General features: G+C 38.8%; 1 protein-coding gene across 4 annotated transcripts in view; it reads right to left on the bottom strand.

The window, feature by feature from the left end:
- The window catches only part of GLRA2 (glycine receptor alpha 2), a 127,691-nt gene that overhangs the window by 25,208 nt on the left and 83,419 nt on the right, over positions 1 to 19,064 (bottom strand). For all 4 annotated transcript variants that reach the window (XM_061364467.1, XM_061364468.1, XM_061364469.1 and 1 more), the window contains one exon: positions 4,120 to 4,269. In XM_061364467.1, coding sequence (XP_061220451.1) covers positions 4,120 to 4,269 — 150 coding nt within the window. The remainder of the gene's footprint in view (positions 1 to 4,119; positions 4,270 to 19,064) is intronic.

Raw genomic sequence — 19,064 nt, 5'->3', positions numbered from 1 at the left:
CTTTGAGGTGATGGTGTGAATACTAGTGTACTGTGACTCATATTGACTACTGATCACATAACATAGTAATTATTATTTTTAAAAAGGGATGATTGAACCTCTGTAAACAGAGTTCTGCTTCCCTGAAAACCATCATTTTGCAAAATAAGCAAATCTTGTTTGATTATTAGAGATCATATTTAAAAAAGAAACTATTATCTTTTTGGTCATCTGGCACTATGCAAATTTAGGTTTTAATATAATGAAACTGTACTATGATCTCAGTACCATTAGACTTCTGCAACGCAAAAAGTAGTAGCATGATATACAATACATAGGCAAGCACCTCTCTTTACAGTGAAGTGTTGCTGCTGATGGGTATATATTTCACTGTGAGCAGGAAGACTACACAAATCTTTAGGACAAGTATTAATGCTTTCTCCAACAGAAACTGCATGGGGAAGGTTGAAGCACTGATTATCTGAGGTATAGAGATACATTCTGTATGGAAGATGGCAGCTCGTCCTGATAACACAATCTTTTCTAATGCAATGACATGTCAATGGTTCAGCTGTAAATATAATTTCTGGATCATCAATGTTAGAACTCACACTTTTATAGAGAGTCTTTAGCCAGTCTGGTCTTCGGCTTAAGAGATCTAACAGTCTCTTAAAGTGCCTTGTGCTTTCATGCAATGCTGTCAGGGCTGCAGCACTAAAAAGACAAGACCTGGCAGAAGCAGTAACAAAACCAGTGGCAGAGATACAGGCTTACAAAACAGAACAGTATTTTTCTTGTTTTGTAGATCTAGCTATTAAAACCAGAAAACCTGGTCAGACATGATACAGTGCCTATGTTTTCTCTCCCAAGCTTAGCATTGCATGGCCCCTCTGTGTAGTACTCCTGTATATGTAATACATAGTATTCAAAAGCTGAAGAGATGTTTCTGCAACCTTTCCTTATAGAGGATAACCAGGACTTAACTTACACAAACCTTAGCTGGACTAATAGCACTTTGTGACTGATAAGACATGTAACACTGAGTACTTACTTGGACTGGTTTTGTAGTTGTATGGCATCAGATTTCCAGTGGCAGCATAGTCATATTTGTCATATCTTCTAGAAAGACCCTGATTTTTTAATTTCATGTTTTCTATATGTTTAAATACAATTATTTTTACAATTGAAAATATCCAGAAATGAAGGCTGTCTTCTACTGCTTGATATTGTAGCTTCAAAGGAGAACAATTTATTGCTCTATTCTAATTTTGCTGTGTAACAGGAACTGTGGTTTTTCTTTGATTTTCAAAATTCCCCTTACACAAAATCCACTGAAATAATCTGCATTTTATAATCCCATAACTTTACAGAGTTTGATCAAAGTCAGAGGCTCATTACAGCTCAAAAGCTGCTCAGGCAATGTTTTTGTTCTAGGAAAGATTTAAATCCTGGTCCCATTTTATTTAAATGAATAAATTTCATTTCTCTGCTACTACGACAGAGCAGTGAGCTGCACACTAAGCTCATTTCTCTCTCCATCACTGATTTTATTACCTCCACATCTCACCCATAATCTGGATCTATCATCTGCTGTCTTATTGCTTCTGACTTGCTACATGTTACACTGTGTACAAGATTTCAGCCCCATGGCTCTTCTCCAAGAAAATAAAATGAAATCAATGAAACACATCTTTTCATTCATAGCTATTCATACTCCACTAAGCAGGGCTCAGGATGTCACAAGAAGAAACACTGCTGGTTGACAGTTCGGGAATAAATACCATACCAATAAACATGCATTTCATTTTGCATACCAAATTCTGTTGGAATGCACTGATCTGAAAGATGACACAATGTGGGATTTACTGTCACAAGGCATTTCCTATGCTTCTGTCTTCCCCATTCACCTTATATTTATACAGGATCAGGTTAGCAAATATACATGCACTTTCCCAGGGAGGTTTGGAATGGAGGTGGCGCAAGTCAAACATGGAAGAAAACAAGCATAAGAATGGGCCACAGGAATGTACAACATTGAACTGCTGTTCATGCTGGGGACAGTACTGTGTATTTTGTGGGGACATTTAGCAAAGAGAACACAAGAGACTATTACTGATGCCATCAAAATCAGCCGTTTTGCTGATTTATGACATCATTGTTGATACTAAATCTGTCTCTTGCTTTCTCTTCTCACTACAGTTTTACCCTCAAACTTGAATTGCCGATCTGATTCACTGTCCCGTAAGCTGGTGACTCTTTGCTCCGCAAGCCATTCATGCGCCGCACGGACTCAACGCTTTCATTCCCAACAGTCATAGTCTGTGCCTGTCCCCAGAGTGTCAGCATAGATAGCAGCAGCAAGAATGAGAATAGCGCAGTGGTAACATGACGACACACATACACAACACGCAAAGAGAAGAATGGCTCTGTTAGAGAAGGCCATCATGCAAAACAACGTGAATTGCTTTCAAAGAAAAATAAACTGAGAAATGAAAGGCAAATTCAAGTAAGAGGATACAGAAAATACCTCTCAAAAAGATGGTCTTAGTAGCATTATTATTTTGAAATTTGTGGAACCAGTTTCATAGGAAATGTGAAAAAAAGATTGTGCAAACAGGTGTCTTTTACTCCAGAAGAATGTTTCCTAGTATTTAGTTAGGACATTACATATTTTGCAAAGAATCCATGTACCAACTGCCCTAGGATAAACACAGATCTTCTGGTGATTTTATTTTAAATAACTTCCTTTTAATAGTTACCAGAATAATCACTCCCACCATAGATGAACCACCAACTCCATGGACCAAAACCCTGTAATTTTTGAATGATGCCACTGGACACTGATACTTACCAATAGTGGCTTCTTGCCCACCAGCTCATCTCTAAAGAAGACATTGTATCCAAACTTGAAATTGCAGGCCCCATACAACAGCTTCAGCTGCTGCCATGCTGGTTTTGGAAGCAAAGGCTTTCAGTGCCAGCGCATCTGGCATGTGTGCCTGCAGTTGGGCAAGCATTTCTGCTCTCTCCTGTAATCTAATCTTAACGGGAATCTCAATTCATCTGACTGGATTGCTTCCCAGAGCATCCATCAAATATTACATTAGCTACAGAATATTTATTAGACAGACCTGTCAAAACACAAATGCCCTGTGCCATTGTTGTCATCTCTCTTGTAAAGGAAACCATTATTTGTGGCTTGAAGCACTCGCACAGCTCAAGCAAATATTTACTTCACCTAGAAAATGCATATGTATAGTGTCAACCTAAATGTTTTTACTGATACTGAAAATCAGTGACACAGATGCAGGAAGGATTAAATCTTTATAGCTGGGGCAAAGACTGTAACTGGGCTAAAATTCAATTTAATATCTATTCTTGTCTTTCCATTTACAGATAAATGAAAAAAAATTCCGGAAACATGGACAAACTTACTAAAAATATTTTAAGACTGACATCTAGATTAAAACCAAGCCTCCCTTCTACATTTCAGTCCCTGGTATAAAATGATATGATAGCAATATTCACAAATAGTCCTTTTTTAAAAAAATTGAAGTTTGTATCAGTAACAAACTGTGAAGTAGTAGAATCTAGAGAGGAAATTTCTTTTTTTTTTTAAGTGCCCACATTTCCTGGTTTCAGCTGGGAAAGACAACAGTTGCTGGTGGTTTAAAAGTGAGGGCAGAATTGCCGATCACTGCGACGGGCTGCTTAAGGAATCTCCCATTTTAGTATGACTAGCTAACATAGCACTAGAAAAGACAGGTCTTGGGCATGTGTTGTTGTCAAGGAGATAATATCAGTACTCTATCTGTGTCATTGCTTCCAACAGTTCCTTATCCAGTGGTGGGTGCCACAGAGTAGCACAATATTTGCAGAGGTACGGCTGCCTCAGCAATTGCAAAAAGAGAATAAAATTCTTGGAGTCAATGACTAATCTATTGGCATTTATGAATAACTTCATAAACTGGAAATAAACCCTGCAGCCAGTTATCAGTTCTTCACCAGGGAGTAAATCACTCAAAAGCAAACTTTAGAATGAGACTGTTCTGCAAGGGCAAGAACTGAGGTGAGAAATCAACTGCACATCAGTGTGCTATCAGGGCAGATGCAGTCACCCCAGATGAAGAGCAGCTGTACCTTATTTTGTCTTCTTTGCCTTCTTCGAAGCCTCAGAAACTCTTTGTGCTGCCGTGAAACAAAGTTGACTGCTGCATATTCCAGTAACGCAGCAAAGACAAAGAGAAGGCACACGGCCATCCAGATATCGATAGCTTTTACATAGGAGACCTAGAAAAAAATAGGACGCAGCATGTTACATTTCAAACTTTTTCATAAGCTGAAGCTATGGATGTTAAAAAATAAACACATTTCTGCACAGCATGAGTTCCAGTTGTTCAATGAGGTGAAGGTTTTCTTGTTTTGTGTTTTGGTTTGTCAGTTTATTTGCTATTACAAATAAATAATATAACTATTAATGAAAATGTGTTTTCACAAAGAACACATAAATTATTAGCTACTGCCTTTAGAAAAATAATCAGGATTAATCTAACAAAGTAAGAGCGCTCAACCAGTTTATGAGTGCTCACAGGTTATCAGAAAGAAAACAAATAAAAGGTGTGATAAAATAACTTTCAAAAAACTACTATAGAAAATTTATAGTTATCACCTTTTTCATCTTCTATGAACCAATTACCATATTGTTTAATTAGGTATGTTTGGTATCCATAACCTCATACAAAATTCAGGGTACTGTATTCTATGGGTTGATGTGACTTCACCAGTTTAATAGTTAAATGTAGCTTCTTGACCTGTATCCAAATATTCTATAAGAAAAATATAACTCACAGATATTATCTACTAAAAACACCCAAACAGCAGATGCCTCTGTTCTAGTAAAAGCCTATTCTGGTTTGAACTGACAGGTCCACGATAAAATCAGATATATTACAGCACTGCAATGTCACAAGATTTTTATCGTATTACCTGCACTAGGCCAAACAATAGGCAGTTAATGAGCTACACGCTATGTATATCAAAGGCACATTGTCTTCCATAGCTGTGTTAGGTCTCTGCCTTTCTTTGTAGTCTTGCAAGTTTTAAGCAGAGATCTTATGATTAGGCAACAGCAGGTTGTCTCTTTCTTTATCAGATATTGCACCCAGGGTGGAATTAAAATCATCTGACTTCTAATGTCTTCAACATACATGTGAGCCAGTTGCCTAAACTACTTTGATATAAATAAATCAAGGAATGAAAAAGAATAGTCATTTCTAGGATGCAATGCATGTGAACTGTTTTAGATATTTTCTCTAGGGTGAGATGAATAACACCCAAAAAGTGCTTCTTCATCTTCATGTCTGTAAAGGAGAACATAGAACTACTAAGCATAGACATATGGGGCTTTACTCAGTCATCTAAATAAAAGTACCACATACTGCCACACGAGGTACGTAGCCTCCATTTGCTAATCCAGCAAAGCACAAATCTGCAGGATCATACTAACAAACTAGTCCTTTGGAGATGCCTCAGATACCCAAGGTGACCTCAAATGGCCCCACCATACAACTGAATCAAGATAAGCAAAACAGGTAATACCAAAACCCTGAATTGATAATAAAAAGTATTTAACATCTGAATAATTCCCTGCAAGCAAACATTTCAATGCAGTCAAAACATACAGTGGCCTGAAAAGAAAGCAGAAAAGGATGTGCTGTACATCTAACATGCTAATATTTAGGATACCCGATCTCAACCTTGGAAAACTTCACCTCTACCCTTTGCACACACTATTCAAAATGACCTTGCTCTTACAGTTGTAGCTACTATTTCACGATGAAGGGAAGCACACCTATTTCAGTAGATTTTGCTCCTATTTACCATGTGCTTGAATAGCATCACCTTTCAATGTCTGTAATTTTTGTTAACATCAAACAGAATATACTGATCTATATGCTCCAGCAAGCAATATAAGCAGAGGAACTGGCATTTAAAGCAGGGCAGAAAAGATACAGAGATCCATCCTGCAGATCCTGAATATTGAGCAGGACATTTTAGAGGAGCCAAGTACTGCTATTCAACCTGCATCACAGGTACACACATTTCAGTAGCTGATGCTATAGTGCAACTCCACTCTGCAATACCCACCATACAACACGCTTAGGCATGGAAAAGGAGGGTTTAGCAGGCTAAGGTAACACTATGAATCTGTGACTTTCAATTAGATACACAGCAGGTATGCATTTCTCTCTCCCACTCATAAAAAAAAAAAAGAATTTAGAAGTTACATCTTTATTGAGCAGCTGTGAAACCCAGTAAAAAAATCAACATCGCAGGCACTCTGCCACAGGCTGAGGCACAGCACGAATCAAGTCACTGTAATTTGTGTAAAATGCATCTGAATTCAGAATGTTTGTTACCTTCCTTGAAGGGGCAGCTGGTTTTCCTTCTCAAATGCCCTTAGGAGATGTATTAGACATGCATAAACAGCTGGACTGTGCTGCTACAGACAGCACAATGCAGGGAGTAGAAGCCACAAGAATCAGCATTTCTGACTGTGCAAATCCTGTCCTAGTGGGCTTAAAGCAGGGAGGGCAAAATAATAAAGGAAGCCCTGAGTTAGCTTTCCTGCCACTTAAACTGTGCTGCTATAAGTGACATCCACACAATTGCTGAGCCAGCTGGATTATTTTAACTCCAGCCTTAGAATCATAGAACAGTTAGGGTTGGAAAGGACCTTAAGATAATCTATCTAGTTCCAACCCTCCTCCCATGGGCAGGGACACCTCGCACTAAACCAGGTCACCTTGGCTGGAATCAGAAGATCGCAATATACTTGGCAGATATGTAACTTGTTTTGCTGTTTTGCCATTGCCACACCATGGCACAGCTTTAAATGAGGAAACAGAAAGCAATTGCTTACAACAACACATTAAAAATAAATAGACAAAAAAGTCCTGCAATGAGTGAAAGCTGACCCCTTTGCTTGCAAATCACCATGTGTAATTTCATCTATGTATCCTCAGCATGTACTGAATTATGCTGCTAAAAGCCTAAAAACCTCATGTAATTTTCTTAAACCAAACTTCTGCATGGAAAATGACATAGTTATATTACATCAAGCCTAGGAAGGCCTCACCTAGTACATGGCTCCAAAAAAGTCCAAAAGCGACTGCTTAGATCTTAGACCAACATTTTGGCAACTAAAGCATGCACAGTGTGAAGTTTTAGTGGATTTTAGGGTCTCTGTCTGCTTTAGCTGACTCCAATCTGTGTTTTTCCTTCAACTAGGAAATGGTCACATCTAGCAGATTGTAGACTGCTCTGAAATAGACCTCTCCCAACCACCTCTGCTGAAAGCAGAAACTGTTCTGCTTTGTATGAAAACACTTAAAAATACATTGGCCTGGGGGCTGGGAACAGAATCTCCCCTTGTTAGATGCAAATCTTAAGCAGAGGAATACAAAGTCCTTCTCTGCCTCTGTGTCTCAAACACATGCAGGGACTGAGAAAGACCTACCACAGATTATTTCGTGGTACTTGAACAGTTTCCTCAGTAAGATAAACACAGAAAGGATGTGAACACATTCCAGGTGAGTGTTATAACCACTTCCTTACCAGATGCTGTAGTTTCTTACAGTGGTGTCTCACATGTCAATGAAATGCCTTTTCCTAGGAGCTCCTCAGCCATTTCTCACTTACCTTAACAGAAAACTCTTCTCTGCAGGTTCTAGTGTGCATCTTGTTCCTAGGTTCTTATTTCTCCTTTGCACTGTACAAAGAACCTTTCACATGCAGTTTTCAATTTAAAATATTGCTGAGTGACATGCTTATAGGGGCTAGGGTCTGAAAACTGAGTACTTCATGATATGATAGGCATATCCATTGCTTTGGGAGGTCTTTCCACCAAACTCAAAAAGAGTGTTAACGACCAGGTCATAGCATTGTGTGAAAACTTTTATGTTTGCTCAACTAAAAGCTTACATCACCTGCTTTCATAAAGACTCATCAAACAATATTGTATCTCCAGCTTCCTTAGGTACCATGTTCTACAGTTACTACCGTGTACATGTAGAACAGTAGAGACCCTGATTTTTTTTGAGAAGATTTCATCTCACCTAACTTAAAACATGTTCTGTAATGCGGGGTTTTAATTATAAGAAATAAACACTTCGGGGACAAAATGCATTGAAGTAGAAGGCAGATACCTATAATAGCATCAAATAAACTGTACCCTAAAAATACCAGTCTCTCATTTTTGAACAAGACTGGAGTTTTGAATGGTTATTTCTGGTATATATGTCTGCTTGATATATGCCAACTTTGGTTAGATAAAGCTTTTCAATCATCTCTGTTAGCTCTGTTACTATCTTGAAGTAATCCTAAGTGAAATGAACAAAATAACAGCAGTTACCCCACTAGAGCATATGTAACAGACTGTTACCTGAGTATTTGCCACCTTTCCCATAATTTCACTTGCAGGACAGAACACAAGGTCTGCAGCAACACTACAAATTCAGAGTTGTCATTATGATGCTACCAAGCATAAAATGAAAAATTAGCACCAGGGGATTTTTTCAAAGGAAGACCCTCTGAAAAGTCTGTAACCCTGACAGCACACTGGCTCCACTTACTCTGTGGTACTTTTAGAAGTGGATATTTGGAAACCCTGCCTCATGCAGCATGCACTTTTATTCTTTAAATAACTCCTCCATTCTTTACTGCATGTTGCAGAGCTTCCTCTCTGATGTTATTTTGGGGGGAGGGGATTTAATGGCTCCTACTAATAAAATCATAAAATATATCAATTTTGCAGATGCTCTGTAAATGTAAATTAGGGACAGCTAATCAGGGAACTTTTTCAGAAGGAGAGCTACCCGCACGAAGAGCCAAGTATGATGAGGCAAGACATAGTAAACATGACAAAGCAGCACCTTTCACTCTACTATTTTCCTCATTTGTTATTTGCCCATGCCCACTACATAAATGAAAGACCAGATAATGCCCTATACAGTACCTGAGTGAAGCATCAATGACCTGAGTGAAGTTTCTGGAAATGAAAGTCCAAGGAATATTACTCTGTTCCTGAGGGTCTTGCAAAGAATAAACCTTCCACTTCTCCAGCTCTTTTGATTTTAGCACTGGGACTCTCTTAACAGCTTCTGGGTACCTTTCAGCATATCACCATGTGTCACACCAGAAGGAAGCATGCTTTTGTGCAGAGAAGCCAGGGGAAAACATGGTCATGGGTCCTGTGGCTGAGCAGCTGTCATTTGTTGACATTTGTGAATCAATCCAGATATGAGCTCTATTTCTGCTGCAGTGCCAGACTCATGAGACTCTAGACAACTGTTTTAACTCTGTCTAAACCAGACAACTGTTTTAACACTCTGTCTAAAGCAGACAATTGTTTTAACTCAAACAGGTGTAAAAGGAAAATTAAGACACATCCATTCTCTCCGAGAATTCTGCATTGTGATAAGAACTTCAACTGACAATGCAAGGCGCTCAGCCTATGCTAAAACCCCTATATTCATTTATTTTGGTTGATAGAATCTAATAAAAAAATATCTTTGACTTGTGCTATGAAACCCCAAACCTCTGCTTTTGCACAATATTGAATTCTAGGTAAATTCTTTTTAAAAGAAGATCTTCAGTTACTGGTAAATGTTACAATTTAAAATTCATTTATCCTAGACCTTAAAAGAATCTCTTATGGAAAAGGGTTTCAGAGAATTTTTCAGATTGGAAATGTGGAAATAGAACTAAGTGGCATTTTAAATCAAAAAAGAAACCAAAGTTATGTAAAACTGCCTTCTTGTACAAGGCATTGATGTTGCATTAAATTTCACTTGATTTTTTAAAATCCAATTGTACAGTATTCTGTTATCATAAAACTTAATGGATTTTTTTTAAAATCTTGAATTCATAAATAAATTGATAGCTCTTTCATGCACATCAGCTGTATATAAGTGAAGCTGAAAGCAAATGTCCTTGTTTCATCACAGCTTCCAGAGAGAGAGGTTTCTGAATGAAGAACATGCTGTCAGCTGCTATTACTAGGAATATTCTTTTGTCTCACTCTTAGTCCCAATCCTTCTTTTCATCCAAGTGTTTCACGTCCATGAAACATCATAATTTTAAACCCAATAAATATAAAAAAATGGAAATTTCTTACCCAGTCCTAAAACCTCAGTAATTTTATACTATTCTGTTGTTGAAACAGCTCCCAGTTAATTATTCTTCACCCCATGCAATTTTAAAGATGCACAGTGACTGTGCAACACCTTGGTGGCTCAGGCTGAGAAGTCTTTTTAGCTTAGCGGACAACATGGCATAAAGCAGAAAGTGTTTTAAATTCCACCAAGCTTAAAATTAATAAGCTTGATAACCTGATAAGGAAATCTTTGTAAAGATTCATCTTCATGAAGATTCATCCTCACTTCTGAAGTGTTCAGGAGAGAACAAATAAAGCAACTGTCTTTCACAGCTGTTTGGGTGACCTGCTCCTGAAGGCAGCTGCTGCTGGAGATTAGGGAATAAGAATGAAAGCTTTTGTCTTCCAGACTATGGTAAATGTTCATTTCCCTCTTCAAGACTTTAATGTCCATATTCTTTCAATAATGTACTTTGTAATGAAAAAGGTTAAGCTATCGTACAATCGTAGAATCATAGAATCACAGAATGGTTTGGGTTGGAAAGGACCTTAAGATCATCTAGTTCCAACCCCCCTGCCATGGGCAGGGAGGTCTCCCCCTAGACAAGGTTGATTAAAGTCACATCCAACCAAAGCCACATCCACTGCCAGGGATGGGGCAACCACAACTTCTCTGGGCATCCGGTGCCCCTGCCTCATCATTCACACAGTAAAGAACCTCCTTAGAGCTACTATTCTGTTACTGAAAATTAAGTGCTCATAGTATGAGGCAGATTTTAACAGGAGACAGTTCATCAGTGAATGAGCCTTGTGGAAGTTGTACTTGTCCGTCAGGTCATTTACTACATTGCTAAATGTCTTGGAAGAACAACCAGCCTGGCTGGTGGCCTTCTTTCCTTCAGAGGTGAAATGGGGTTAAAATCGAGTCCTAAATGTCCCATTCAGTGACCTAAGCTACTACCCTCAGAGTAAAATGCCTGTTCTGAGATTATGACATAACTGATTTCAGTTGTTTGATAGATGAATGAAAAAATGACAATATTTGGTGAATGTGAAACACACTTTTTCCAGTTACTTTAATAAAACAACTCCATTTTTTTAAATCAACCAAAATATATTTTTTCTTTTTTTCTTTTGTTTTTGGGGTTTTTTGTTGGTCTGGGTTTTTTTCTTTTTTTTTTTCTTAGAAATCTCTACTTTGTCTTTCATTGTTAAACAAAATGTGGGCAATTTTCAAAACAAAATGAAAAACAAGCAAGAAATATTTAATTTAAAAATACTGAAACAAACTCTCTTAACCTCCCTCTATTATTCAGATTCCATTTGAAAGTATCCACCTCACTCAGCAGGGACTAGGAAGTTGTTCCAGTTTGCTTTACATTGAATAAACTATTAATCCAAAATTTTTTGCTCTATTTCTGTTGCTGGTTGTTCCCTGTCAGAAGATGCGAAACCTCCTACCCACTGGTGACGCAGAACTAAATGCTGACTGTATTCAAGCAAGGAAAAGTATGGAAACTGTTTATGGTTTGTTTTTCTGTCAAAGATGCAGGAAGGTTTTCTTCAAGTCTTTGAAGATGATCATGGAGTTAAGGTATTTACAAAGATGGTCTGAAAGAGGCCCCAGGGCAGAGGCCGGAAGAGATGATCACAGGTGTGCAACAGAATTCACTAATACAGCTAATAGCTATTTTTGTTGTGCCATCCAGCCCAAGGTGCCACAGATAGATAGTGTCAGTTTGTGAGTGCTGACTGCTGCCTCTGTGCCAGTTCCAGTCCCTCTGAAGAGAACAAGCAAGTTGCTCCCTAACTTCAACATGGGGCTGCCTCACAAGAATCTGCAGGCATTATCTAGCGTTTTGTGAACCTCTACATCACAGGGCTAACACCTGATTCAGATGACACAGGACTGTGTTATGGTACATTTTGCAGGATGTGATAAAGAGAGCACAGAGCAGTAACTGTGTACCAGAGACTGATATTTCCTTAAATTAAGTAAAAATATTCTGTGTGACACATTACCAAAAAAAGTAAACTTGTGTTCCAGGTAAAGGAAAGCCAATCTAGAGAAACAATAATATATTTCTTTTTAGCATGGGCTGTGTCTATTCATATTTTATTATCTTTCTTCTCAAGCAGCAGATTTCCACCTTTGAAAAAATGCAATCCCGTAAATATGGAATCAGTTATCAGACTGGTGAAGCCAAGACTGCTGTTCTTAACTTCCCAAGGGCATAGAAAGTATTGGCATATTCATCATGTGTCATTTTGTGCAATCATATGGTGTAGCTGCCTTGTATTTCCTATTTCTGACAATTCATTCTTTCTGTACAGGAAATTTAGACAGAATGTACCATTTCCACTTCAAAAGCCCTTGACTTCCTGGAAAATAGTGTGACAATTTTTCAGACACAAATCAACCACATAAAAAAGAGAGTGATAGCTTAGGGCAGGTTACAGTTGAGAAAACAAAGGCTCGTGCTTTTGATTGATAGGTAATGGTGGTGGTACTCAGATTGGGAGCAAACAGGGTGATTTTTGTTATGCATTGATAAAACAGGAACAGGCTGATCTCTTCTAGTGGGAATGAAATAACACTAACTGAAATTGTAATCAGGGTCAAAAACCTACTTTTGCAAACGGTAGTCAACTGTGTTGTATCACTAAGATGACAATAAAATGGAAATGTCTCTCATATTTAGGCCAGGATTTTAAGTTTAACTCAGATGGCTACAGAAACAAGAAGGTACAGAAGGGAAATTATGAATTATTTGGTAATAGCAGGTTCCCGTGTCCCTCCCCAAGAACTGTGCTGACTTTGTTCCTTGTAAACAGGGTTGAATGGAACCAGGATTGAGCAGCTCTCCATCAGGGTGTGTGAAGTTTGGACCCACAGATGGACCAAATGACAAAGGGTCTAGTTATTTCCATTTGATTGTCTCTTTTGAGGTCCCCTGGGGAAAAAAAAAGTTTTGAGAGAATAAAAACTATGAAAGAGAGGAGGGGGTGGGAATGAAAATTCTTCTGTTCATCCTTAGTTACCAATTAATGTTAGGTATCAATTGCCCTGATCCTGAAAAAACACTGGGCAAGAAAAAGTCAGGGGACACCACCACTGTCACCAGCTCAGCCACATAGTCAGCACTATGTGGAAATAGGGAATTGTGGTTCATGTCACTATCCAGCCTGGTTGCCTCTCTCTGCCTATTTCATAAAAAGAGTCTGGCTTAAATGGGCAACAAAAATGTGCTCTGCAGTACTGTTGCTGACCAAGAGGCAGCTAACCCCACCCCAATGTCATGGCTAGAGGTGGTATGATTTTGTCAGATCTCAGGCAGACTAGCAAAACCAACAATCTGTGCTTGAACTGTCTCAGAAAGAAACCTGCAAAACTAAGCATCGTCTTCTTGCCACTAATATTGTCTCTGCTCCTTCCTTCAGTCCTGCTTTGTATATTGTCTTCTTCTGTCTTCAAGCAACTTATCTTGAAAAAGAGCTCTTTTTAAAAGCTTTCTACAGTCAAAAGGAAAAATAATCCTCCTGCCCCACAAAAAAAACCCCACCTAGGTCTCTCTATGTCCAGAGATTCCCCAAAGATTACTACAGTGCCTCAGTGTCCAACCAATTAATCCTTTAGGTTTGGCTTGTGAATAAAGCAAAGCACAAAACAAGCTTATGTTGACAGAAATAAAAAAAAATAATACCAATATTTGTGACATTTCTTGTGTATGGACCAATGAAAGTAATCAACAGATTGGTGGAGCCATGGTGATCAGTTTATGAAGGTGACAAATAAGGATTGATGCCTCTGCCATAAGGAAGCCGCTTCTTATTGCTAAGTAATTGAAAGACATTTATCACACAGTAACACCCCCACATTCAGCTGAGCTCAGTGCAAATTGAAAGTTATATGTGGCTGTATTAAGATACTGGCAAATACACATACAGACAGCCTCTGTAGCTAGATGACAATGTCAGTCTCAGGTCTCATTTACAATAGAAGTTTCTGTCCCTTCCTAGTGAAATCAACAGATAGTATTTCTTTAACATCATTAAATACCCACTTGACTACTTGGACTCCAGAGTAGTAAATTCTTCAATGAATGAGAGCTTGGATGAAAAACAATCACCGAGGAATAAAAGCTGAGGAAGATTGAAGAGGAGCCACAAAACCATGATTCTGCTGGGCAGAACCACTGGCCGTATTTTGAAGCAATGTCATTAAACTTAGAGTAAAATGCTGATACTTACCAAAGGACAATTTAAGATTCATTGGACATAAGAAGCCAATATGGCATATAGCTGAGTATAGCCAGACTGCCTGCTCCTAAAACAACAGCTTTTCTATTATGATTGCAGTTTTATGAAATTATTTTATTGTTTGTTTTTTCAAAACGAGAATTAACTCAGGTTTAGAAAATCCTTTCCATTTCCTTTGTAAATCCAAAAGCTCCTCACCTATCTCAGGTGAAAAGTAATCTTCATTCAGCTCAGCTACAGGCATGCCAGATGCAGTTATTATCTCTGCCTCCCAGTTAGGAAGAATTGCACCAAATTGCATTATTCTTTGAAGAGTTAACTGACTCAGTCTAGGACTGTTATCAAATAAAAAATCAGGATTTTATTTTTGTAGCAATGTAAACAAATCTCTTCCTTTCATGTAAAGCAGCTACAAATCACAGAATTGGAGGATGGCAGTGATCAATACACAGAACATTTGCATGTATACATTCCTTTTTAGCCATTATATTTTCACTGGATAGCATGAAATTGTGCTAAAGCTCAGGTGACTGCAGAACATTCTACAACATCCTCTCTGTGCTGTATTTCCTATTGTAGTCACAACTAAGTGAACCATTAAAAGTGATCCAATTCACTGAACCAAACAACAAAACCCTAAAATTAGAAAAAGGATGCCTAGAGCAATATGCTGTTTTTCCTTCACTCTTGGTCTCTGTTTTTTCTGAATAGAGAGTTGTTTTGCTAATTCTTCCTTAAGACTATTCTCCTAACTTCTGGATTTTTTAGGACTTCCAGCTATGTAATTTGGTGGGAAAAGTAATTTGTGTATTTTCATGACTGCCAGTCTGTCTAGATTACAGATGGGTAAATTAAATTAATACTTTGTTAAAGAAAATTGCCTTACTAACACTAAACATAAGATCAGACTAAACCAACTGAGAATGGGATGCTTCGTTACATTACTCAGTACCTCCATATGCTTCTTTCTTGAATATTACTTGATCGGTTATTTAATGTTCCTGAGCCACTTATCATTCTTAATGATTCTTCTGGCTCTGTATTCTGAATTGCTACTTTCATCTGCTTAAACTGTAAGGGAACAATAATGTTGTTTTGTTTTGTTTTTCTTGTTTTGTTTTGTTTTTGTGGATAATAGAAGCAATATGGAACTAACAATAATGGTGCAACAAATAGATCAGTATATGCAGTCCATCAAATTATTCTCTTTAAATCTCTGAGGAAAAAGAAGGGATTTTGAAATGAAAAATAAAAATGTCCCTAGAAAAGAAGCCAAATTTGACATCAAAGGAAACATAAGCTCAGGAGGGACAACATGGTCCAGTTCTAATTGCAAGTGTGATTGAATCATATTTCATGTTCAGTAAAGCACATAAGGAAACGCAGAATTGAAAGACAGTTTACAACGGGAATAATAGAACATGGAAAAGGTAAAAATGTACGTAGAAAGAAATCGATGGTGTGAATATTAATAAGCAAAAAGAAAGAAAAAAGGGTAAAGAAGGGAGGTTAAAGGTAAGAAAATGGAATTCAAATAAAGGGGAATGAACAACAGCTCTCACAAGATTCATACAGATGGTTGTTTTTTTCTTAATGTAACTGAATCAGATTCCATATTCTAAAGGGATCAGTTGCCACATTAATGTAAATGTACCTATCACACACCCAAATTTACCCAAGTGCTTAGCCTCAGAACCTGGGATCAACACTGCATTTGGTGAAGCGCAGGTTACGTACCCCAACTACTGTTTTGCGGAAGGTCATCTTACTCAGGATGGTGCAGAAAACCAAGCCCTTTGTCCTGTCCCATGGAGTTCTCAAACCAACGGCCCACCTGATACACTCTATAGGTCCCACTAACCAGCTCATGACCATCCTCAACACAAAAAAAGACATGGAACTGTTGGAACAAGTCCAGAGGAGGGCCACGAGGATGATCAGGGGACTGGAGCACCTCCTGTAGGAGAAAGGATGAGAAAGTTGGGGCTGTTCAGCCTGGAGAAGAGAAGACTACGTGGAGACCTCATAGCAGCCTTCCAGTATCTGAAGGGGGGTATAGGGACTTTCCATTAGGACTGTAGTAATCAGACAAGGGTTAATGAGTTAAAACTTAAACAGGGGCAGTTCAGATTGAATATAAGGAGGAAGCTCTGTACTGTAAGGGTGGTGAGGCACTGGAATGTATTATGCAGGGAAGTTGTGAATTCAAGGCCAGGTTGGACAAAGCCTTGGGTGGCATGGTTTAGAGTGTGGTGTCCCTGCCCATGGCAGGGGGGTTGGAACTAAATGATCTTAATGTCCTTTCCAACCCTAACTATTCTATGATTCTATGATCCACATGTACCACCTATTTGGAAGAAAAAGGCTTGGACTGAGAGCTGATATTGCTCTAGGTTTTGTGGTAGAAGCAGAACCGCATAGAAGATTTGAAGCTACTGGCAAGTACCTCCTTTCCTGTTTTTCCTGTTCACATTCTTCGAGTTTTAATGATTTTTTGTTCTCTTTTCTAAAGTCAGGTATGTCCTGAGTTCAGCAATAGCAGTCATTTTTTTCTCCTTCTTAGTAGCTGGTGCAGTGCTGTGGTTTTGACTTTCCGCCTGGGAAGAGCGCTGATAACACCAATGTTTTTAGTTGGTGCCCAGTAATGTTTACTTTGACCAAGGACTTTCTGAGTCTCATGCCCTGCCGGAGATGAGGGAAGCCGGGAGAAAGCAGAGACAGGACACCTGACCCAAACTAGCCAAAGAGGTATTCCATACCACACCATGTCATGCCCACTATATAAACTGGGGGCAGTTACCTGTAAGCGCTAGATCTCTGCTCAGGTCGGGCTGGGTATCGGTCAGTGAGTGGTGAGCAGTTGTATTCTCTTCCCTTGTTATTTCCCTTATCATTATTATTACTGGTGGTAGCAGTAGTGATTTGTGTCATACAGTAGTTACTGGACTGTTCTTATCTCAACTCGTGGGATTTACATTCTTTCCATTCTCCTCCCCATCCCTCCGGGAGCAGGGGAGGAAGGGTGGGGAGTGAGCAAGGGCTGTGTCACTGGATTGCCAGCTGGGCTTAAACCATGACAAGGTAGTACTTCCTAAATCAAGATCTGCCTGTCATTTCCAGCCAGAGATGTCTGACCAATTAACATTTAACTCAAGTAAATTTTCAATCTACTTGTGAAAGACCAGCCATAGAACAAAAAAGCAGGGAGAAATCAGCACAGGAACATGTGATTGTAGGTTCCCTTTTGTATTCACATGGAACTGCCAGGAGCACCTGCAAAGACTCACCAGGCTACCCAAGGACAGAAGAGAAAGTATCACCATTCATGCTCATTTTCTACTGCATATTCTGATCATTTGCAACAGCTTATTGATGATCTGTTGCTAACATAACTCAGAATACAATTCTCTCCTTCACAATTCAATGTACAAAATAATCTGTTGATTTACAGTAAAAATTGGGCCTCTCAAATTCTGAGACTTCAGTTCCAAGCAGTCTTGTACTGAAGTTTTGTTTGCAGTTATTGTGTTTTTCACAGAATTTCATTTTCACCTGAGCTGTAAATCCAAGTACTTTATGAATCATACTGTAACACTAAATTGTCTTCAGGACCCCCATACTAAGAACTCTGTTTAAAACAGTGCCATGAGACTGCAAGGCTGAGTGAGGTCATTTTCAGCCACAACAGTTAGGTGTCCAGTGCAAATATATATAAAAAGCAATAGGTAAGAACATCATTGCTTCTTGCAGAAGGATGTTTATGCAGAAGCCTTCTACCCATGCAGTCTTAAGTTTGGGGCAAATCTATTTTCTCTTCTCAGGTTAACTTTGATCCAAAGTAGTGGACTTTCATAACAAGAGATATTTTTTTTTTTCTGATGGTTTTTGGATTACTTAGCCTAAAGTCCAATGTCTACTGCTATAAGCTACTTTTTCTTCCTTGTCCATTTTCTAATGTCAGTGTTGGTGCATCTGTTCTGTACTGTCTGCTTCTGTAGTTAATGCATCCAGAGATTCTCTGAGGAATAGGAAATCAGAACCCCACACCTCTGAGTACCGGTGGCTCCCACAACAGTTTCAGTCCCAGTGACTGAGCTAATCTAGATTATAGATGGAGAGTTATTTACAGGATCATGCAGGCACCCCTCAAAAAGGCCTCTGTTGGCCCTGGAGGTTCAAAGCACTGCAGCACAAGTAAGGGGAATGGTTTTCATGTCAGTCTGATGTCATGTTCTCAAGACTTGTTAAAGTCTGTTGACCTGTAGCAAGCCAAACTTGCTGTCTGCTTGCAAGATGGCTTCATGATACTGACTGACGAATGTTCATCTTTCAAAAGGCTGGAGAAATCCTGGAGGGAACTAACAGTTACATATCTACTGAGCATATTGCTGTTGCTCAGTGAATATTCACAGCAAAAATTGCTCATCTGTGCAGGAAGTAGAAAATAAATCACTTCTGGTCCTCTTATTTCTTTTTGCAATTTTATAGGCTCTTGCATATGATGTATTGGGTTATATCCTTATAAGCACGGAATTGCAGCTGATGGTATAGGTCCCTTTTCTTTCATGCGTGTGTTCCTAGTTTGTGTCACATGCTGTGTCTGCAAAACAGTGAATAGGTGAGGCTGAGTCTCCTATAAGGAGGAGAGGCTGCTGCATTCTAGGGGAAC

Source organism: Neopsephotus bourkii, unplaced genomic scaffold, assembly GCF_033783945.1.
Source record: "Neopsephotus bourkii isolate Nb327-2 ecotype Australia unplaced genomic scaffold, CSIRO-AGI_Nbou_v1 NB_1234, whole genome shotgun sequence".
Taxonomy (NCBI): Eukaryota; Metazoa; Chordata; class Aves; order Psittaciformes; family Psittacidae; genus Neopsephotus; species Neopsephotus bourkii.
Note: the sequence above shows the minus strand (reverse complement) of the source record. Positions and strands in the feature narration are given on the sequence as shown.